At 32.0% G+C, this 16277-nt stretch overlaps 3 protein-coding genes across 5 annotated transcripts in view; 1 reads left to right on the forward strand and 2 right to left on the reverse strand.

The window, feature by feature from the left end:
• LOC130450533 (unconventional myosin-IXa-like) overlaps positions 1 to 1183 on the reverse strand; it is a 73711-nt gene extending 72528 nt beyond the window's left edge. For all 3 annotated transcript variants that reach the window (XM_056788993.1, XM_056788996.1, XM_056788995.1), the window contains exon 1: positions 595 to 1183. The gene's annotated coding sequence lies outside the window, so the exon portion shown is untranslated. The remainder of the gene's footprint in view (positions 1 to 594) is intronic.
• Positions 1184 to 2454: 1271 nt separating this feature from the next.
• LOC130450231 (putative sodium-coupled neutral amino acid transporter 10) lies at positions 2455 to 7096 on the reverse strand. Its single transcript, XM_056788507.1, has one exon. It carries the CDS (start codon positions 6802 to 6804, stop codon positions 4333 to 4335), a length of 2472 nt encoding a protein of 823 aa, XP_056644485.1. The 5' UTR covers positions 6805 to 7096; the 3' UTR covers positions 2455 to 4332.
• A 1061-nt stretch (positions 7097 to 8157) lies between these two features.
• The window catches only part of LOC130450233 (disks large 1 tumor suppressor protein), a 1338131-nt gene continuing 1330011 nt past the window's right edge, over positions 8158 to 16277 (forward strand). The window contains exon 1 of the mRNA XM_056788522.1: positions 8158 to 8416. Coding sequence (XP_056644500.1) covers positions 8398 to 8416 — 19 coding nt within the window. The 5' untranslated portion in view covers positions 8158 to 8397. The remainder of the gene's footprint in view (positions 8417 to 16277) is intronic.

Below are 16277 nucleotides of genomic sequence, written 5' to 3' on the forward strand. Positions count from 1 at the left end.
AATACCATGGAACAAATTTTCGTCGTATAAGTTGAACATGGACATTATTAATAATATTTCTAACGAATTTTCAGGTACACATACTTCTAGAGTATCTTGTATGTATGTAATAAATTATAGCTCTTTATATGTGATATTAATGAGTGTATTTTTTACTGATTTATGTAATTATATATTATAGGTTATTTAATGATACCTATCATCATGGTTGTAAATTATTTGACCTCCATAATAATAAGAACATCTTTAGAAAAGCAAGTTCTGGTAGACAATAATTCAATATATATTACAAAAAAATGAGCCTCAAATATACTTTTCAATAATAATCAACTATTTTATTTGTAGTACATGAATAAGTTTTTCAAAATAATAGCAGCAACAGTTGAATTTTTTATGATACATATAATAGCAAAGAATTTTGCTGAATAAGTATATATTTTACATTGCAAATACAATTATTTTAAAAGGAGCTGATTTGTAAAATAATTATAATATTGAGGGGTAACCAGGTAACAATATAATTTATATGAAAGTTAGGGAAAGAGCCCTATCCTGTTTTTTTGATATTTTAAATGGAAACATGTAAAGACAAACCTCTAAAAGTTCCTATAGTTTTTCCACATTGATTAATCATCATTCCTGTCAATTTGATTGAGTCACTAATTCTATAAACCAATAAAAAACCCTTATCGACCGATAAGACAACATTTCGTTGAAACAATTGAACGTCAAGGGGGATGATGAATGCACTAATGTCAAACAGGGTCACATGTTGCATCTATCTTTCGTACCGGGACACTACTAGAAAATTTAGTATTTTAGAGCAGACTAACTCGTTGTACGTCGACGGACTAATTGAAATAATTAATTTATCTAATTTACTATACAATTCCGCGCAATGGCAAACATAATAAACAATCCAAATGGTCTCGAAACCCGCCCATAACACGTCTTCATACACAGTTTTCGATTTTATTTAAGTACACAAGATTACTTTGCACTACATATTTTGAACTCTTTGAGAAATTTTATCACAACCGTTAAAATTTTGGTTATTTCAGTTACGAATTAGTCAACGTAGAAACCCGTAACCACCATTTTTATTTTGTATCAAATAATCAACTTTGCAAAGCAAGAGGAGTTACTCTCCAGTCGCCTATCAAGGCCAAGTCACGTGACTCGTAAGCGCGCCAAGTATGAATCATAAGATTAATCTAACGTTTATCGTTTTTATTATAAAAAATTTGAAATATCTAATTACTCGAAAATGTTTAAGAATTATATTGTTATTTGCAAACCAAATATTGTTTATATACGCATTCAGTTATTCGTAATTCGTTGTTATTTTAACGATATTATTCTTATTGGAAAAAACAAACTATATTCAAGTCGCAAATATCATATATATAGGTAGTAACGATTATTATTATTTTCACAATGATTCTAGTGAACTTTTAACAGTAATAAGTCGAATAAAATTACTTTTATCTATATAAAAAGTTTATTCAACGAGTAAAACACGTACGTAGATCTACAAAACATATTTGTGGTGCAAAAATAATTTGACCTATATAAAACTTGAAAACACCCACATAGCAAAACATACTCTTAATTCTAATGCAACGTTTATTCCATCCAAAAGTTTAATAGATTTGCAAGATTGATAGACTCAGATACAAAATACCTATGCTATTATCTATCCGTTCTTATTAATTTTACATAATTTAGAACATAAATCGCAATTTATCTGCGTGGTGTAATTTATTTAGAATGTTTTCAATATCATATTGACTTATTTATTCAGTGAATATATTTAATTCTGTTTTCTAACTACAACTGCCATCTGTTAGCGGCAGAAGTTAGCATTAATCATAAAATGGAAGAACTGCACTTTTCACTAATATAAAATATAAAAACATGCAGAGCCGGACATCCCAATTGGCCCAGGCCCATGGGCATAAGCTATTTATATTTTCGTGTTATTTAAAATTTGAGTCTAAATAGTAAAATAATGTACCTGTTTAAAATGCTTTTCTGAGATAAGAACAACCACTGGTTGTTAAAATCTCATTCTAGCCAATAAAACTTTTGTATAAATTAATAAATGCATTTCCAGTCTTTAACTAGATCATTCAGATTAATTGTTATCTCATGAGACTGGGAAGTTAGACCAGACGTCTGTAGATACAAACTTTAATGGTTTAGTGAATAACGGAAATCACAAAAATAGAAAGAACCTTACCAATATCCCTAGAAACACTCAAAAAAACTAAACATTATCAAACACCCTTACAGATTGTATTGTTCGCCCCTATAGAAGCCAAATTCTGCGCCATCTAGTGACGTTTTTTCTAATATTTAACCAAGAATTTGACATTTGTTAAAGTATTAGCAAACAATTTATTGAGCTGTTAATTTTGTAGCACACTGTAGTAAATAACATGAAAGTTGTATTTCATATTTTTTTATTTTTAAAATCATTCTTCGATACAGTCTATTACATCTTTTACATTAGATTTTAAATAATACGTAAATCACAGTCAATGATTATAAATATCACATTTTGTTATTTACATTACAATTGAAATGGTAGTTACAGTAACTGCAATTACAATGTGTCAAAAATAATTGCAATGAAGTTATACATGAATACATGCCAGTTTGCTGAAGGACTAGCGATATAATATACCCTGTATGAAAATTTTTATTAACTAAGAAACATAATTGAAGTGAAAATCCGAAATTTCGTGAGACAAAGCCCTAAAAAATTATAATATATATTTGTCATATCGCACCCCTAATTCAATAGTTCCATAAATTCATAGATACTAATTTTAAAGGAAATACGAAACAAAAACTATTATAAATGAAATGTTTTCTGAATCAGTTGACCTAACCATACAGATTTAAAGATATCTTTGACTTGATTTAAATTTTAGTTTAATGTAAGAAAAAAAAAACACGAAATTAGCAAACCCAAAAATGTTTAAACTAAAGTTGTGTTTAAACTTAAGTAAATCTCCGTTTAATGTAAGGAAGAACATAAAAAAAACACAAAATGATATTGAGCAACGTGGAACGAGGATTTTAAATTAAAATGATTTTCTCAAATCTAGCGTAGCCCAACATTGGTATTACTTGGAAATCACATTCAACTAAAGATAATAAATATTTTTTGTTTGCGTCAATCATTGACTTAGTTGTGTAGGCCGGGGTCAGAACCAAATTTATGCATTTTTTCTTCTTATTTTTCTCATAACCACCTCTTGGAAATCTCATGTATGTAATACTCCTATATGGATAGGTCTTATGGGAAAAAAACGTCCCTACGTTACGGTGCCGAAAATATTCATTTTCTGTCTCTTTCGAGACACTTAATCTGTACTGCGCATGCTTCATGCACGCAGAAGATGCGAAGAACTAACTGAAGCGCTCCGAGGAGAGAGAACGATACACTATTTGTTTCATTTAGTCGGAATACTTTCACTTATTGAAACTGTCCGTATAGGAGTACTACATTTATGGGAAATATTCACTCTCATAGAAGGTTTTCACTCGTATCTCAAGACTTTTATATTTGAAGATAAAACTTGTATTCCATTTATGTCTCTGTCTTAAGTTGTTACTGATCTGCGTCTGAAGATTCTTTATATTATAAAAATATATATTGGCCTACGGCACTGTTCATGGTACATACAGTCGCAAGTAACTCATTGCAATAGTGACTCTTGGCGCCTCACGCGAAATTTGTTAGTACTAATTATATACCACTATTAAATCAACATAATCTTAAAGTATACATTGGACGGAAAATGTCAATTTTTTTAGAATATGCCACTTTTGAAATATGAGTGAGATATGAATAATTCTGATTTTAATAAGTTAAATAGGAAATTTCGCAATAAACTATTTTCTATGAATCTTAGCCTAAACCATCATTTATCCATATATGTAATACTCCTATATGGACAGTTGCTATGGGAAAAAACGTCCCTACGTTACGGTGCCGACAACATTCATTTTCTCTCTCTTTCGAGACACCTTATCTATACCGCGCATGCTTGAGAATGCGTGGAACCGAGCTGGAACCTCGGAGGATAGAGAAAGCGTTATTATTCTGTCTTCCTTAGTCGGAACAACTTCCACTTATAGAAACTGTCCATACAGAAGTATTACATATATGCATTTATCACTATCAATTACACCACAAATAAAATTTTTTACTAATAATAAGAAAAAAAGTCAAAAATGTCAAAACAAATACAAAAATACTGAAAGTTAAAAGAATAATAAATATGAAATGGTTAGCAGTCATTTTAATAATTTTATTTTTTAATTTGTTGATATACTAAGAATATCTCTTCTTAAAGCTTGAACTTCATTACTCGACTGTTTATTATCAACAATTTTATTTTTGTCTTTTTTTGTTCCATTTCCATCTACAGTATTGTCATTTTTTTTATTTGAATTGGATATTGCTATAGGCAATGGTAGAAGTTTAGCAGGATTGTTGTCGTCACTAATTTTTATATCACTTGCACCGACTTTCAAGTACAAGGAACCATTTTTAGATGGATTTAAAGATTCAGTTTCTTTACCGGAATTGTTTTGTTTTGTCAATTTTTTTGGTTTTTCGTTGTTTCTTTTTTTATCATTATGCTTATTTATATTGCGTTTTGGTTCAAGTTTGTTTTCTGTATTTAGATGTTGTTGAGATATATCATTACCATGCTTGTTTTTCAAATTTTGATCTATTTCATTTAATTGAGAACTCAATTCTTGTACTTCTATTTTAACTTCCTGAACATTTTTTTCAAACTGTTCCTTTTCTTTAATTCTAGCAGGCACTTTATCCATCGTGATTTTTTTACTATGATCTATCTGATTATCTACATTTTGCTTGGTATCTGGATTTATAAGTTTACTTTTCTCTATACCTTCTTTCATACCATCTACAACTTTCTTGGCATCTTCACCTTCACTAATTTTTTCTATAGCTTTGAGAGCGATAATTTCAATTTGCTTCACTGCTTTCATTTTTTCTTGTTTCACTTCGTCTAATTTTTGTTCACTCTCTGTCTCTTGTTGTTTCTTTATCACCTCGAGTAATTGTTTTTGCTGTTCAACAATTTCCTTTTGGACTTCATTTTGTTTTTGTATTGATTCTATTAATGCTTTATGTTCATCTGTATGTTCTTTCTCTTTAAACGTTTCTAATTTTTCTATCAGTAGCAATTCTTCTTTATCCTCTTTTTTTATAGCTTCTATATCCACTTGTTCATTCTTTGTATCATTTAATATATCTCTGGCAACAAGAGCGGGTTTAATTTCTTCAACCGATTTTTTCACTTGTTCTTGTTGTAACATATTCTTTATTTTTTTAGGAACTTGAGGTATCAACTTTTTTTCGGGTTCCTCTTCTACAGGCTCCACAGGCTGTGGCGGTTCATGTCTGACTTCTTTAACAACTTCATCACTAGTTATTATTTCAGGTTTTATTTCAATTTTTTCTGTTACAGGCAACTTCTTTATACTTTTTTCAATATTGACTTGATTTTGTTCTAATTCATGTAGAGATTTACTAGTAATGAGCTCTAGTTGAGGTCGTAGACTATCTACAGTTTGCATATTTCTATATGTTCCAACAACCATTACAAATACACCAACCATTAACAAAAATTGTGCTAGAAGTCTTTCATTTGTGTTTTTTTGAGAAACACAGATGAAAGCAGTAACGGGAAAGAGGACACATATCATCACACCAATAGTGGAACCTACTAAACTTAGTACTAGTTCAATATTTGGAATTAGAATACCAACTGTCAGAGAAATAGTTACTATTAACAAAGTGAGGCCTTTAAATTTGCCCTCTGGTATATAGTTTACACTACCTTCATGTACAGAATAACCTTCTTTAAATAAACATGAGTAAATACTAGCTCTACATGGAAATATAACCAAAGGGAAACTAAAAGCAATTGAAAATATAAATCCCACTTTCATAACATGTGATATAAACCCTGGTTCAAAACTTAATAAAATATTTCCTGTGAAAGATTTGTTAACAAAAGCTATATATCCAAACAAACCTACACAGATGTATACTCCTGTACAAAAATTAACAGCATGTCTTATTAAATTGTTCATTTTATCAAGTGTTGCATTTGGAACTACATCATATATTTCAAATAACTGTGTTTGGCAAAACAGTGCCATAGAGAAAATTGGAATACACTGTAATAAGCCTTCTGGTCTCCACAAGTTGACTTTGTTATACCAATTGTCTTCAAATAGTTGCGGCAAGGCTTCAATAATGATTCTAAGAACTAAACAACAATAAAACACCATAGTAGCTTTTGATACACTATTCAAACTATGTATATTCCTTAAAAGTCCAAGTGGTAAAACCACAAATAGAGCTAAAGCTAATAAAATGCTGGTACGAGTTGTAGATGTAATTTGTGCTTGCGTTACTTCTGATATTATTAATGGTCCTAGATCTCCCATTACCACAAAAAATGCTATGCAGGTACCAAGTAGAAAACCAATCATTCCTATTTCTATAGCAAGCTTTCCTAAGCTACCAAACAGGTGGAACGCCAGAAATTCAAACGTCTTTCTTCTCGATATAATTGCAGATTTAAGTAAGTAATGACACGTTAGTCTCGAAACGATACTGCTTATTAATAATAATATTATTGATAATATAATTCCACATTCCTTGAAACAATAAGGCATTGCAAGTACACTAACACCAATAATGCTGTTCGCTAAATTCATAACATGTCCGTTGAGTGTATCCATATTGATTTTTATCGATCAGTTATTTTAAATATAATTTTATCACCACATTTATTGAAATTACGTTGATACTGTAATATAACCTATAGTATATATACATTGTAATCTATGATAAATTCTTCTTTTCTTTTCTTATACAAATCTGTGCAAACTTCAAGTCTCAAGTGGTTGATCTGTGGTCTCGAGATTTAAAAAAAAGTAGAGTTGAAATGATCTTTGACCTTATTATGCTAATTTATAAAATAACGATAAGTGAGTAGGGCAATTCAATAATGTACATGCAACAAAAAATTGACATTACAAGTATTTGTAATATGTCAAAGTCAACGTATGATACTTATATTTAAATGAGGATTTTTGGTGGAGTAGATCCGCAAAAAGCTTGGATGTTTATAAAGGTGAACTTTTAAGGGGATTTTACAAAAATTACACAAACGAAACAAACCTGGCACATATTAATGATGGAAATTGTGATTAAGACAAAAACTTGTATGAATGGATTGTCTTAATCTTAATATTCTGGTTAACTTTTTGGTGTGTCCAAATTTTTAGTTTTGAATGTTTTTATAATGTGTGTAATATTTTGGTATATTCTATTACTAAAAAATTTATTTTAAAAATAGTATACAGCAATAAACGTGATTGTTCCGGGACTGTGTGAATCAAAAACCAAAATGTACTTTTTTAATATATATTCCGAGCTTTCGATACATATGTATCGGGAACGGGACCTTAATTAATTGAGAATCTTTGTATCTTGAATTTTAAGTAAATTATGAAATTCATGTAATTCAAAATATAACATTCAAAATGCGTGTATTTTGAATTACATGGATTTAACAATGTATACAAAATTTTAGACACTACTCTCGATCAATTAATTCCCCGATTATGATATCTACAATAAATGTCCCTGGCTATACCATGGAAAGAAAAACAATAAAATCAGATTTATCACAGTTGAAGCCACTTCATCAATTAATTATCCTTACTAATACCACTTTTCTTTAACGTGGTTTTGAAATGTTTGCACACAAAAGACCATTATCACAAATTAATTCCTATAATAATGAAATAACTTCACAATATACTTTATAAGGCTGTTTACGGTACAAGGATCAAAATCAGCTGGTTTTGAAATTAACTTTACATGAATTGAAATGACTTCTTGTGCAGCCAACTATCAAATACAATACTGCCATCTATCATTGATGGAATGAACTACAGCAGCGTGAAATAAAGGAATCTTAAGAATCCTATTCAATTTTCACTTTGGTTTGGGTTTTGTGCAACAGACTGCAGTAGTAGTGCCGATGCAGTAGAATTTACAAGGTCGTCGCGACGCTTTCCATCTTCAGTTTGTGCCAAAAGGCAACGGGGGCAAACCTCTAAAAAGTGATCTCAAACATCCCTTATTGTTGCATCGTAAAAACCCGTCGGTAAAAGTTTTTACAGATATAGTTACCTTCAGTATTTGCTCAAACGTGTTATTTAACATTAAATAGGCCTTATTACGCGAAAATCGGTTGACTTTAGCCTAGTTTTTGTGTGTACAGGTGATTTTTGACAGTTGAGTGTGTATATTATTGTGGAATAATGCCTGTTAAGAAGCAGGGTAAGAGATAATTTTCTAGTTTTTCTCGTATATTTATAGTAATATTGTTGACGGAAATCATTTTATCGATACTAATAGAAACACGTGTTCCCGAGATGGTGGGGGTTGCTACGGATGATGTGGTTCTTCTGTCAGAATACAGGGTTGTGCGTGTGAAAGAGAGAGAGAGAGAGAGAGAGAGAGAGAGACAAGAACTAAAAATTAAATTTATATTTACGAACATTGAGATACAATTCACTTAAAAATAAAAATAATTTCATTTCAATATTAATATATCTGAAAAGCTTGGTTTGCAGTAAATTAAGGATAATTATAAATTACTGGTATTTACATAACCAAAGAACAAGGATGTTGTAAACAAAAAATACCAACAATTCAAACTTATCTAACGTATTCTGTGCCCATAACCTCACAAAATTAAGGAATTAAAAAAAGAAGTTGAAAGCTGGTGATCTAATTTAAATTTACTGTTAATTTTCTGCATGAACTACAAATAGCATTTCAGTGTCTTTCAATTAGTAATTTAATTTGTTAGTTTAAAGTTAATTTTTAATTTTGGCTGCATAAACCAAGCTTGAGAAGAATGAATCAAAAAAATCTTGAGATTTATTACTTTTCCAACATTCCATGAATTTATTGTAATCTATTCGTTTCAAGGCTCATAAAAATGTCAGTTTTTGCTGTATATTAAAAAATGCTCGATCTCGGATTGTTTTTTAATTTATGCAGAGTGCTCAGGGAATGATACAAAAAATTCCGTGAAAATAATGCCGTGACATAAACAAATTCTCACACGACCCTTCGTTTCTGAGTTATAGGTATTTAAAGATGCGAAATCAGAACTTAGATTTAAGAATAATTTCCCAATTATACATTCGAACATTATGCATTTTCAATGGATGATTACGTATGTCCATGTAGTGTTTGACAGATTAAATATTTCTACACTACCATCTGAAGGCCAGGGGCGGCTCATGCCCAATGGTTAACAATCCCTTACTTTTACAGGGACAACCTGTACAATCTATAGATAGCAAAAATGAAGTTTTCAATCGATTCGTAGATTTTTAGATCGTTGTACATGCCAAGGAAACCGTTCGTCATAAAGAGACATTCTGAAGAAAATTATCATAAATTGTAATTATTTATTGAAAATACTTCTAATCGAACTGCAATTCTAAAGGCGAGAGATTCTTAGTGATCAATAATCAAAACAATCTGAATTTTTTTCAAAAAGTTGAGTTACGTTTAAACGCAAAAGTCAGTTATCGTGTCCAGAAACAATCAATTTATAGTTTGATCAACAAGTGGAGGTTGAAATCAATGTAGATTAGTGAAAATTTGTGCAATTTTGATAATACAGCATCAATACTCAATGTAAAATAAGAATTTAATTTATTTAACTGACTTATTGTAAGAAAAGAATGTTTAAAAATTCATATTTATATGATGTTATTAATTTTTTTTGCGAATTTTATATAAAATGTGTTTTTAAAAAAATGTTTTGTCATTTTATTCTCACTTGGAGCTATTTATTTCATTCTGTATATATTTCATGAGTTCTGGCAACGTTTTACTGCTTTCGATTGTATTTATGACTCTGATTAACTACAAAGCTCGCTTTTACTGTAGTAAGTATAAATTGGATAATATTTTTGATATATTCGAGTTTCATTTATGTATGTTTTCACAAGTTCATCATTTCGAACCGTTTATTGGAAGAAATTCTTCAATAAACTCTTTATGCTTGTAAAAATTGATTTGGAGTGTGAAAACGGTCGACATAAATACATTTATGAAGAAATGAAACTTTAAGTTTTATAACTTTTTTATATCACATAACATATCAAAAATCATTAATATCAATAGCCATTCGTTAGTCTGGAATCAACCACTCCTTTCCCATCAGAAATCCTTTACAATTTGTCACCAGTCATAACAAATTTATTACTTTTAAGACATGCAACTTAGTCTACAAAAACTCCTCAAAGAAAACATTATAAACTCGGGTCTATTCAGAAGGTTTTGTCCTTAATATCTTAAAAAACCCATTATAGTAAACAAAAAACCGTTTCGTGAATGTATCTTTTGATGCTCGTGACGTGAATTTCGCATCATCCCGCTTCCCTTGAAACCTTTAAATACGTTATTTTGAATAGTACGAGCTATATAAATTGATATCTCATTTAAAAGATCCCTTCAGTCATATTTTTGCCTCGAAAATAAAATCTATTTCATCTAAAACGAAACTTAAAATAAATTACTCATCTTTATTGAGGTTTATACCAACGACATGGCCTCACTGGATCAAAAGTAGTGTAACTAATGTCTAACTATAACCCTAATGCAGAGGCGGAGATTTTTTTAATTTATAAGAAAAAAGATTAGAAAATGTATGAAAATTATATGACAGCGTTGAGAATACAGTTTTATTCATATTAAAATTCATATAACCTATGTTGCAATAGTTTTGGCACAAAATTCAAGAGTTTAAAAATAGATTGAGATAATACAATATCGAAACAAAATTTATTTTATTTCCTTGAGATTACTAAAACAAGTTTTTTTATATCAGTTGCATTGACAAGTCTTATGAGTTGGAAATAAGAACAAGCATTTATAATTTAGTTGGACAGATCCATAAGTCTGACAATTCTTTTTCCAAAACTAAAATATTTCAGCATGTAGCGTGCTATAGCCAAATTTGAAGAAAGAGTACTATACGGGGCTTCCCAAAGAAAATTAACGCGTTAATACCCTACTTCAAAAAGTACTGTATCGCAATAAATGGTGAAAAATACGAAAATATGGTTTTTATACGTACAATACAGAATAGTACCCCAATAATTGATCTAGATTTTATGTGGAGGAAACTGTAGGTACTGAAAAGTATATCAACAGCTGCTTCAATACATTTTTTTCTGTAGGAAGGGAAATCCCCATAGACACCCGGTATCCTTGTTGAGTAGTGTCGGACTCTTACCGACTAAGACCCTCCCTGAGCTCGCGCTCAATGCAATGGTATACGCTCTCGCATTGCTTCATTGCAAAGACTGTCTTTCGTTATGTTTAGTTCCTATTCTCTTTTTCTTTGGTTTCTATTATAGCCTATATCGCTTCATAGGTGTACTTCCAGGACTCCTATGATTCTGACAAACATTCCATCATACTGGCAATATTGAAACTTCGTCCGCGTTTCTGGATATACAAGTTTCCCACTTATTCCCATCTGGAATAGTCGAAGAGTGATTTCTCGGCATCGTCTCAGTAGGAGCATTTAGAAGTGTCTCATCTCCGTCTGGTATAAAGCAACCATGGTGTGTGAGTGCTTGTGTTAAGAAGTAGTCAGTTTCTCCATGCTTCCTGTTCACTCAGGCTTCGATAATAGGAATGAGTCGGTGGGTCTATCGGCCATATGTTCCGTTGTCCCATTTCACTTGCCACCTCTGGATAAGATTTGCTCTTGCGTCAGCTTTCGACACTCCGTCTTACCTGTCTTTTCTCCCTTTCACTTGTAGCTCCATAGGAACCAGCCCTGCAATTACCCCTACTCCTTCGGCAGATACAGTCCAGTAGGCGCTGCGTATGTGGATAGCTATCTTCCTCTATAGTTATGTCAGCTTTGAGATAAAAGTTTTTCTTTCGTAGACAGTATGTCATAATGGTCCATCGTACAAAATATGGCTATGGACCAAGCTCGAAAGGATTTTCCCCTTAGGACTGCCAATGTTTTGCATTATACTCTACAGAATTGAAAGAGTTTTCTCTGTTTTTTTTTATTGAATTCTCTTGACCTGCTTTTTAAAGCTGAGCTTCGTGTCTAGCCAAACGCTAGGTACTTTACTGCTTTAGTTGTGCCTCTTACATTGAACCACATTTGCCCAATTTTCCTTTTATGTATCAAGAAGCTTTTGTTTTTTTTCTGGTTCTTCACTTCATTAGTTGATTTTGTACGTAATCACCATTTTGGAGACGTTTAATGTTTTGGACAGACTTAGCGTCTCCTCTCTGGAGCCGGTCCTGCCTAGATGTATTGGAATTATAAAATTCGGTGGAAGCGCGGCGCCTTTGATATACGATGGAAATACCCGGAATGTGTTTGATGTTTGTTTTATTTTCTATCCGTTTAATTCATAATAATTAAAAAAAAATCAGATATTCCTTAAAAAATATTATTAGGGCCAGCGATACAAGCCAGTGCTGATTTGTTACCAGCAAAATCCAGGTGGAGACATGAACACGAGTATTAACTTTTTATGGAAAGTGCGAGATCTCAAAAAAGTTAAAACTGTAAGTGAAGATATTTTTATAGTTTATTCTATCGAAAAAGCCAAGAATATGAAATCTTCTTTAATGTGGAGTCCGTTCTAGATGCTAAAAATCTGTTTACCTGTAATGGTAATTTCTGTCAACAAAAAAACCCAAAAACTATTACTTTTTTGAGGCGTCATGATGTGGACTATATACCAAAAAAGTCCAAGGTACTAACGGCAGAAGAAGTAATCAGATTTTTATGCGAAGCTTCAGTTGAACAATATCTACAGGCAAAAATGATTTTAGTGTTTTAGAGATGATTTGATACGTTTTTATTTAGACGATGTAGAAGATAATGCAGATTGCAGAAGTTTATTTGTTGCATATTGAAATCTTAGGTGCTACGTCCAAAATATTCGACGCCGTACCATCAGCGCTGTTCCGAAACTTGTTGCAAAATACTTGAAACTGATAAATTCCGAAGAATATACCGGACATGGGCTAATGCGTTCTTCGGCAACCATGTTGGTGGGAAGCGGCGCTGATTTGCTCACTCTGGAAAGACACGGAGTAAATCAAATCATCTGCTATTTTTCAGCATCGAGTAGATGTTTCATAGAGTAGAAGGTTAAACGATTTGTGATTTTTGTACCAAATAAGCCAAAATTACGTTCTCTGTTTTTCCTAGGGTAGTAATTGCGCTGTGGCAGCAGAAACTGCATCAGTAATTTCGTCAGGCACATTTTCAACCTTGCTTATTTCACTGTTGCAATAATTTCATTCAAAAACCATTCAAACTTTCAAAAAGAAAAACTCAATTAGTAAGATATCGAATTAGTAAGTTGGTATGTCGTCGCACTGAATTCTTGAAATGCTTACGTAGATTTCCAGAATAATATTTGGTTACACACAATGACAACAACGTATTTCGCTTTCCACAATAGTGAAAGTACGGTTGCCGAAAAAATATTTTTTCTATGGTAGCCTATGAACTTTTCAGTATACTTAAGCTAAATCAACATGATTGACATACTTGAAATTTAATTTCTAAGGTTTCCGATAGATTTTAACAAGTTTACGTGAAATTTATTTGGTGTATTCCTTTTATAGTGTTTATACAATTGTATCGAATATTGAAACCCTTCAGCGTGCCACATTTATGACTATAGTAATGTAATGTTTTTCGTATTTATATACACGTGGCGTGAATTAATTTATTTAAACACTATACACTACACTAACTTAATTAATTCACCTATCAGTATCACTTAATCAACTAATTTATTTAAATTCTTCCATTAGTTTTTATTTCAGTCTATCCACTACGACTGTTTATTATAAACTGAACTAAACTCCTTATAATTCTCCAAAGATCTAGAAAAATAAAGAAACCAGAGAAATAAATAAATAATAGACCTTCCTAGAAAGAAACAATGTAAATAAACCGCTGGTTTGGAAACTGATATAAAAACAATGATCAAACTAATTCATCAAAGGCGACTCATTTTAGATTTCCTCCATATCCAAACAGGACTGGCTCAAGGGCGGAGATGAGTTCGTAACAATAATAAATAGTCTTCAAAACGCGTACGTCACTGATATACCTGATGTGTTGTTCACGAGACTCAATAGAATAAACTATTGGAACGAGGAGCAAATACTTTGGGATCATCTTACGTTGTTTAGATATCCACTTTTGCGAAGTATAAATTTCGTCATGGAGTTCGTATTATTCCAATAGTGAATACGTTGTGTCACCGTCAAGTTAGTTTCAACAGTATGTATGGTAGTTTTATCTAGTTATAACCAATCGAGTTTCTACAACCAGACGTGTCTCGTTGTCACATAATCTCTCTACATGCTGTGCTACGGAATCCTATATACACCTTTTGTCTTCGTCTACTGTTTGTTAAATGTTCGGTTATCTGAAGTGTCTCGACATATCCTGCGGAACTTTCGAACCCGAAGCAACTCTACGCCTCTCCCTTCTACGTCCCGCTTTCAATCGTTGTTTAGGGTATTGTAAAGGGACGGTTACGAAAATAGGGTGGAAATACGAATAGTAAGAAGGCTTGTTCACGTATATGTTTCTATAGTTAAGAAGTGAAGTATTTTTGTAAAGAAATATTAAACGTAACTGCTATTTATGAGGTTTTTTAATATAATCAAAAACCTTTTTTTCGCATATACGTGTAGGTTCTTTCTATTTTTCTATTACTACTGTATTGTATACTTTACTTTACATCTAGAAAATTTTGTTTTATCTACCAATGTTTTATATTTTCTTTTCGAAATTGACATTCGTTGAGTGACACGTTTGAGGCTACTTATTTTTTTTTGTTAATAAACTGGTTAACGTGAGCGATATACACTCATGAGCAAAAAATCGACTCAAGTCGCACGCTCACGGTCAAATTTCTCTAGCAAAAAATCTGTAGCTTCCTATTTTTTCTAACTTTGACATCTCAAAGTCATTAGTTTTAACTTTATAATGAGTGGTCTATGTTGTTGTCTAAGTTTTGTTTTGATAACAAAAACCATCAAACCAAAAAGAATCTTGAACGAATAAAACGGGTTATCCTAACCTATCAAGATTTAGTGCTCCCTCTACTGGCCCTAATAACAGCTTCTAATCGCTTTTTCGTGGATCCCCTAATTCTTCTATGTATCGGTACGTTGTTAGTCCCCCTGCTCCTTCGCTAGTTTCAATAAAACCAACTTGGTTTTTGCTTCCATTGAAATCCTCGCCCGAACCATCCAGGAACCACCTCCAAAATCTTTCTTTTGTGAAACACTGCGCGAAATATTTCTCCAGGTCTTGTCCTCTTCTATAGCCACTATGAAGACGCACTCTGCTTTTTTTTTTGGAGAAGAAAACGGAGCTCCATTGTTCGTTAGTCCAATCAACGGCAAATCATATACTAGCTGCTCGGTGAGTTGTGGTTAATTTGGAGCCATTAGCTGGCCTTTTTGGCCCAAGGTTACCTACCTTAAATCTTCTTCTGACTTTATAGCCACTCTGGGATCTTGCTGGACTTTAACACCAGTGAGAGCCCGATTTCGCAGCAATGTGCTGACAATGAATTGGGCATCTCTTTCGGAATTGCGTCTGAAAGTTACCAGTCTCTTGGTAACGACGGTAAACTCTGGAAGCAGCAGACTGACTCATATTTAGCCTTGTCGCAATAGGATGAAAAATAATTAGCAAAAACAATTTTGTTGCTGGTAATTTTCTGTTGTTAATATCTTGACAGACAGAAATAGAGAGGGATAGTAAACAGACTGAAAGCGTAAAATGACTCAGCTTTCCGTGAAAAGGTCTCCGCAAAGCACAAATGAGTAGCCAAATTCCATATAAGGAATATCGTGTGATTCTATACATAGTACTATGATAGACTGATAATCCAGATTATAGCCTTCATAAAATATGTATTCGCAAATAAAAATCTGTTAGGGTGTAATCGGTAGTTTAAAGGCGGAAACGTTTTACAAAAAATCTTGAAAAAATCTTACAAGGGATCGTTATCTACAATTTACGCGAATAAAAGTTATTATAGTCCTTGCCAATATGTTTCCAAACATCAATGATGGTTGTATCTGGTTACAA

This window comes from Diorhabda sublineata, chromosome 11 (assembly GCF_026230105.1).
Source record: "Diorhabda sublineata isolate icDioSubl1.1 chromosome 11, icDioSubl1.1, whole genome shotgun sequence".
NCBI lineage: Eukaryota > Metazoa > Arthropoda > Insecta > Coleoptera > Chrysomelidae > Diorhabda > Diorhabda sublineata.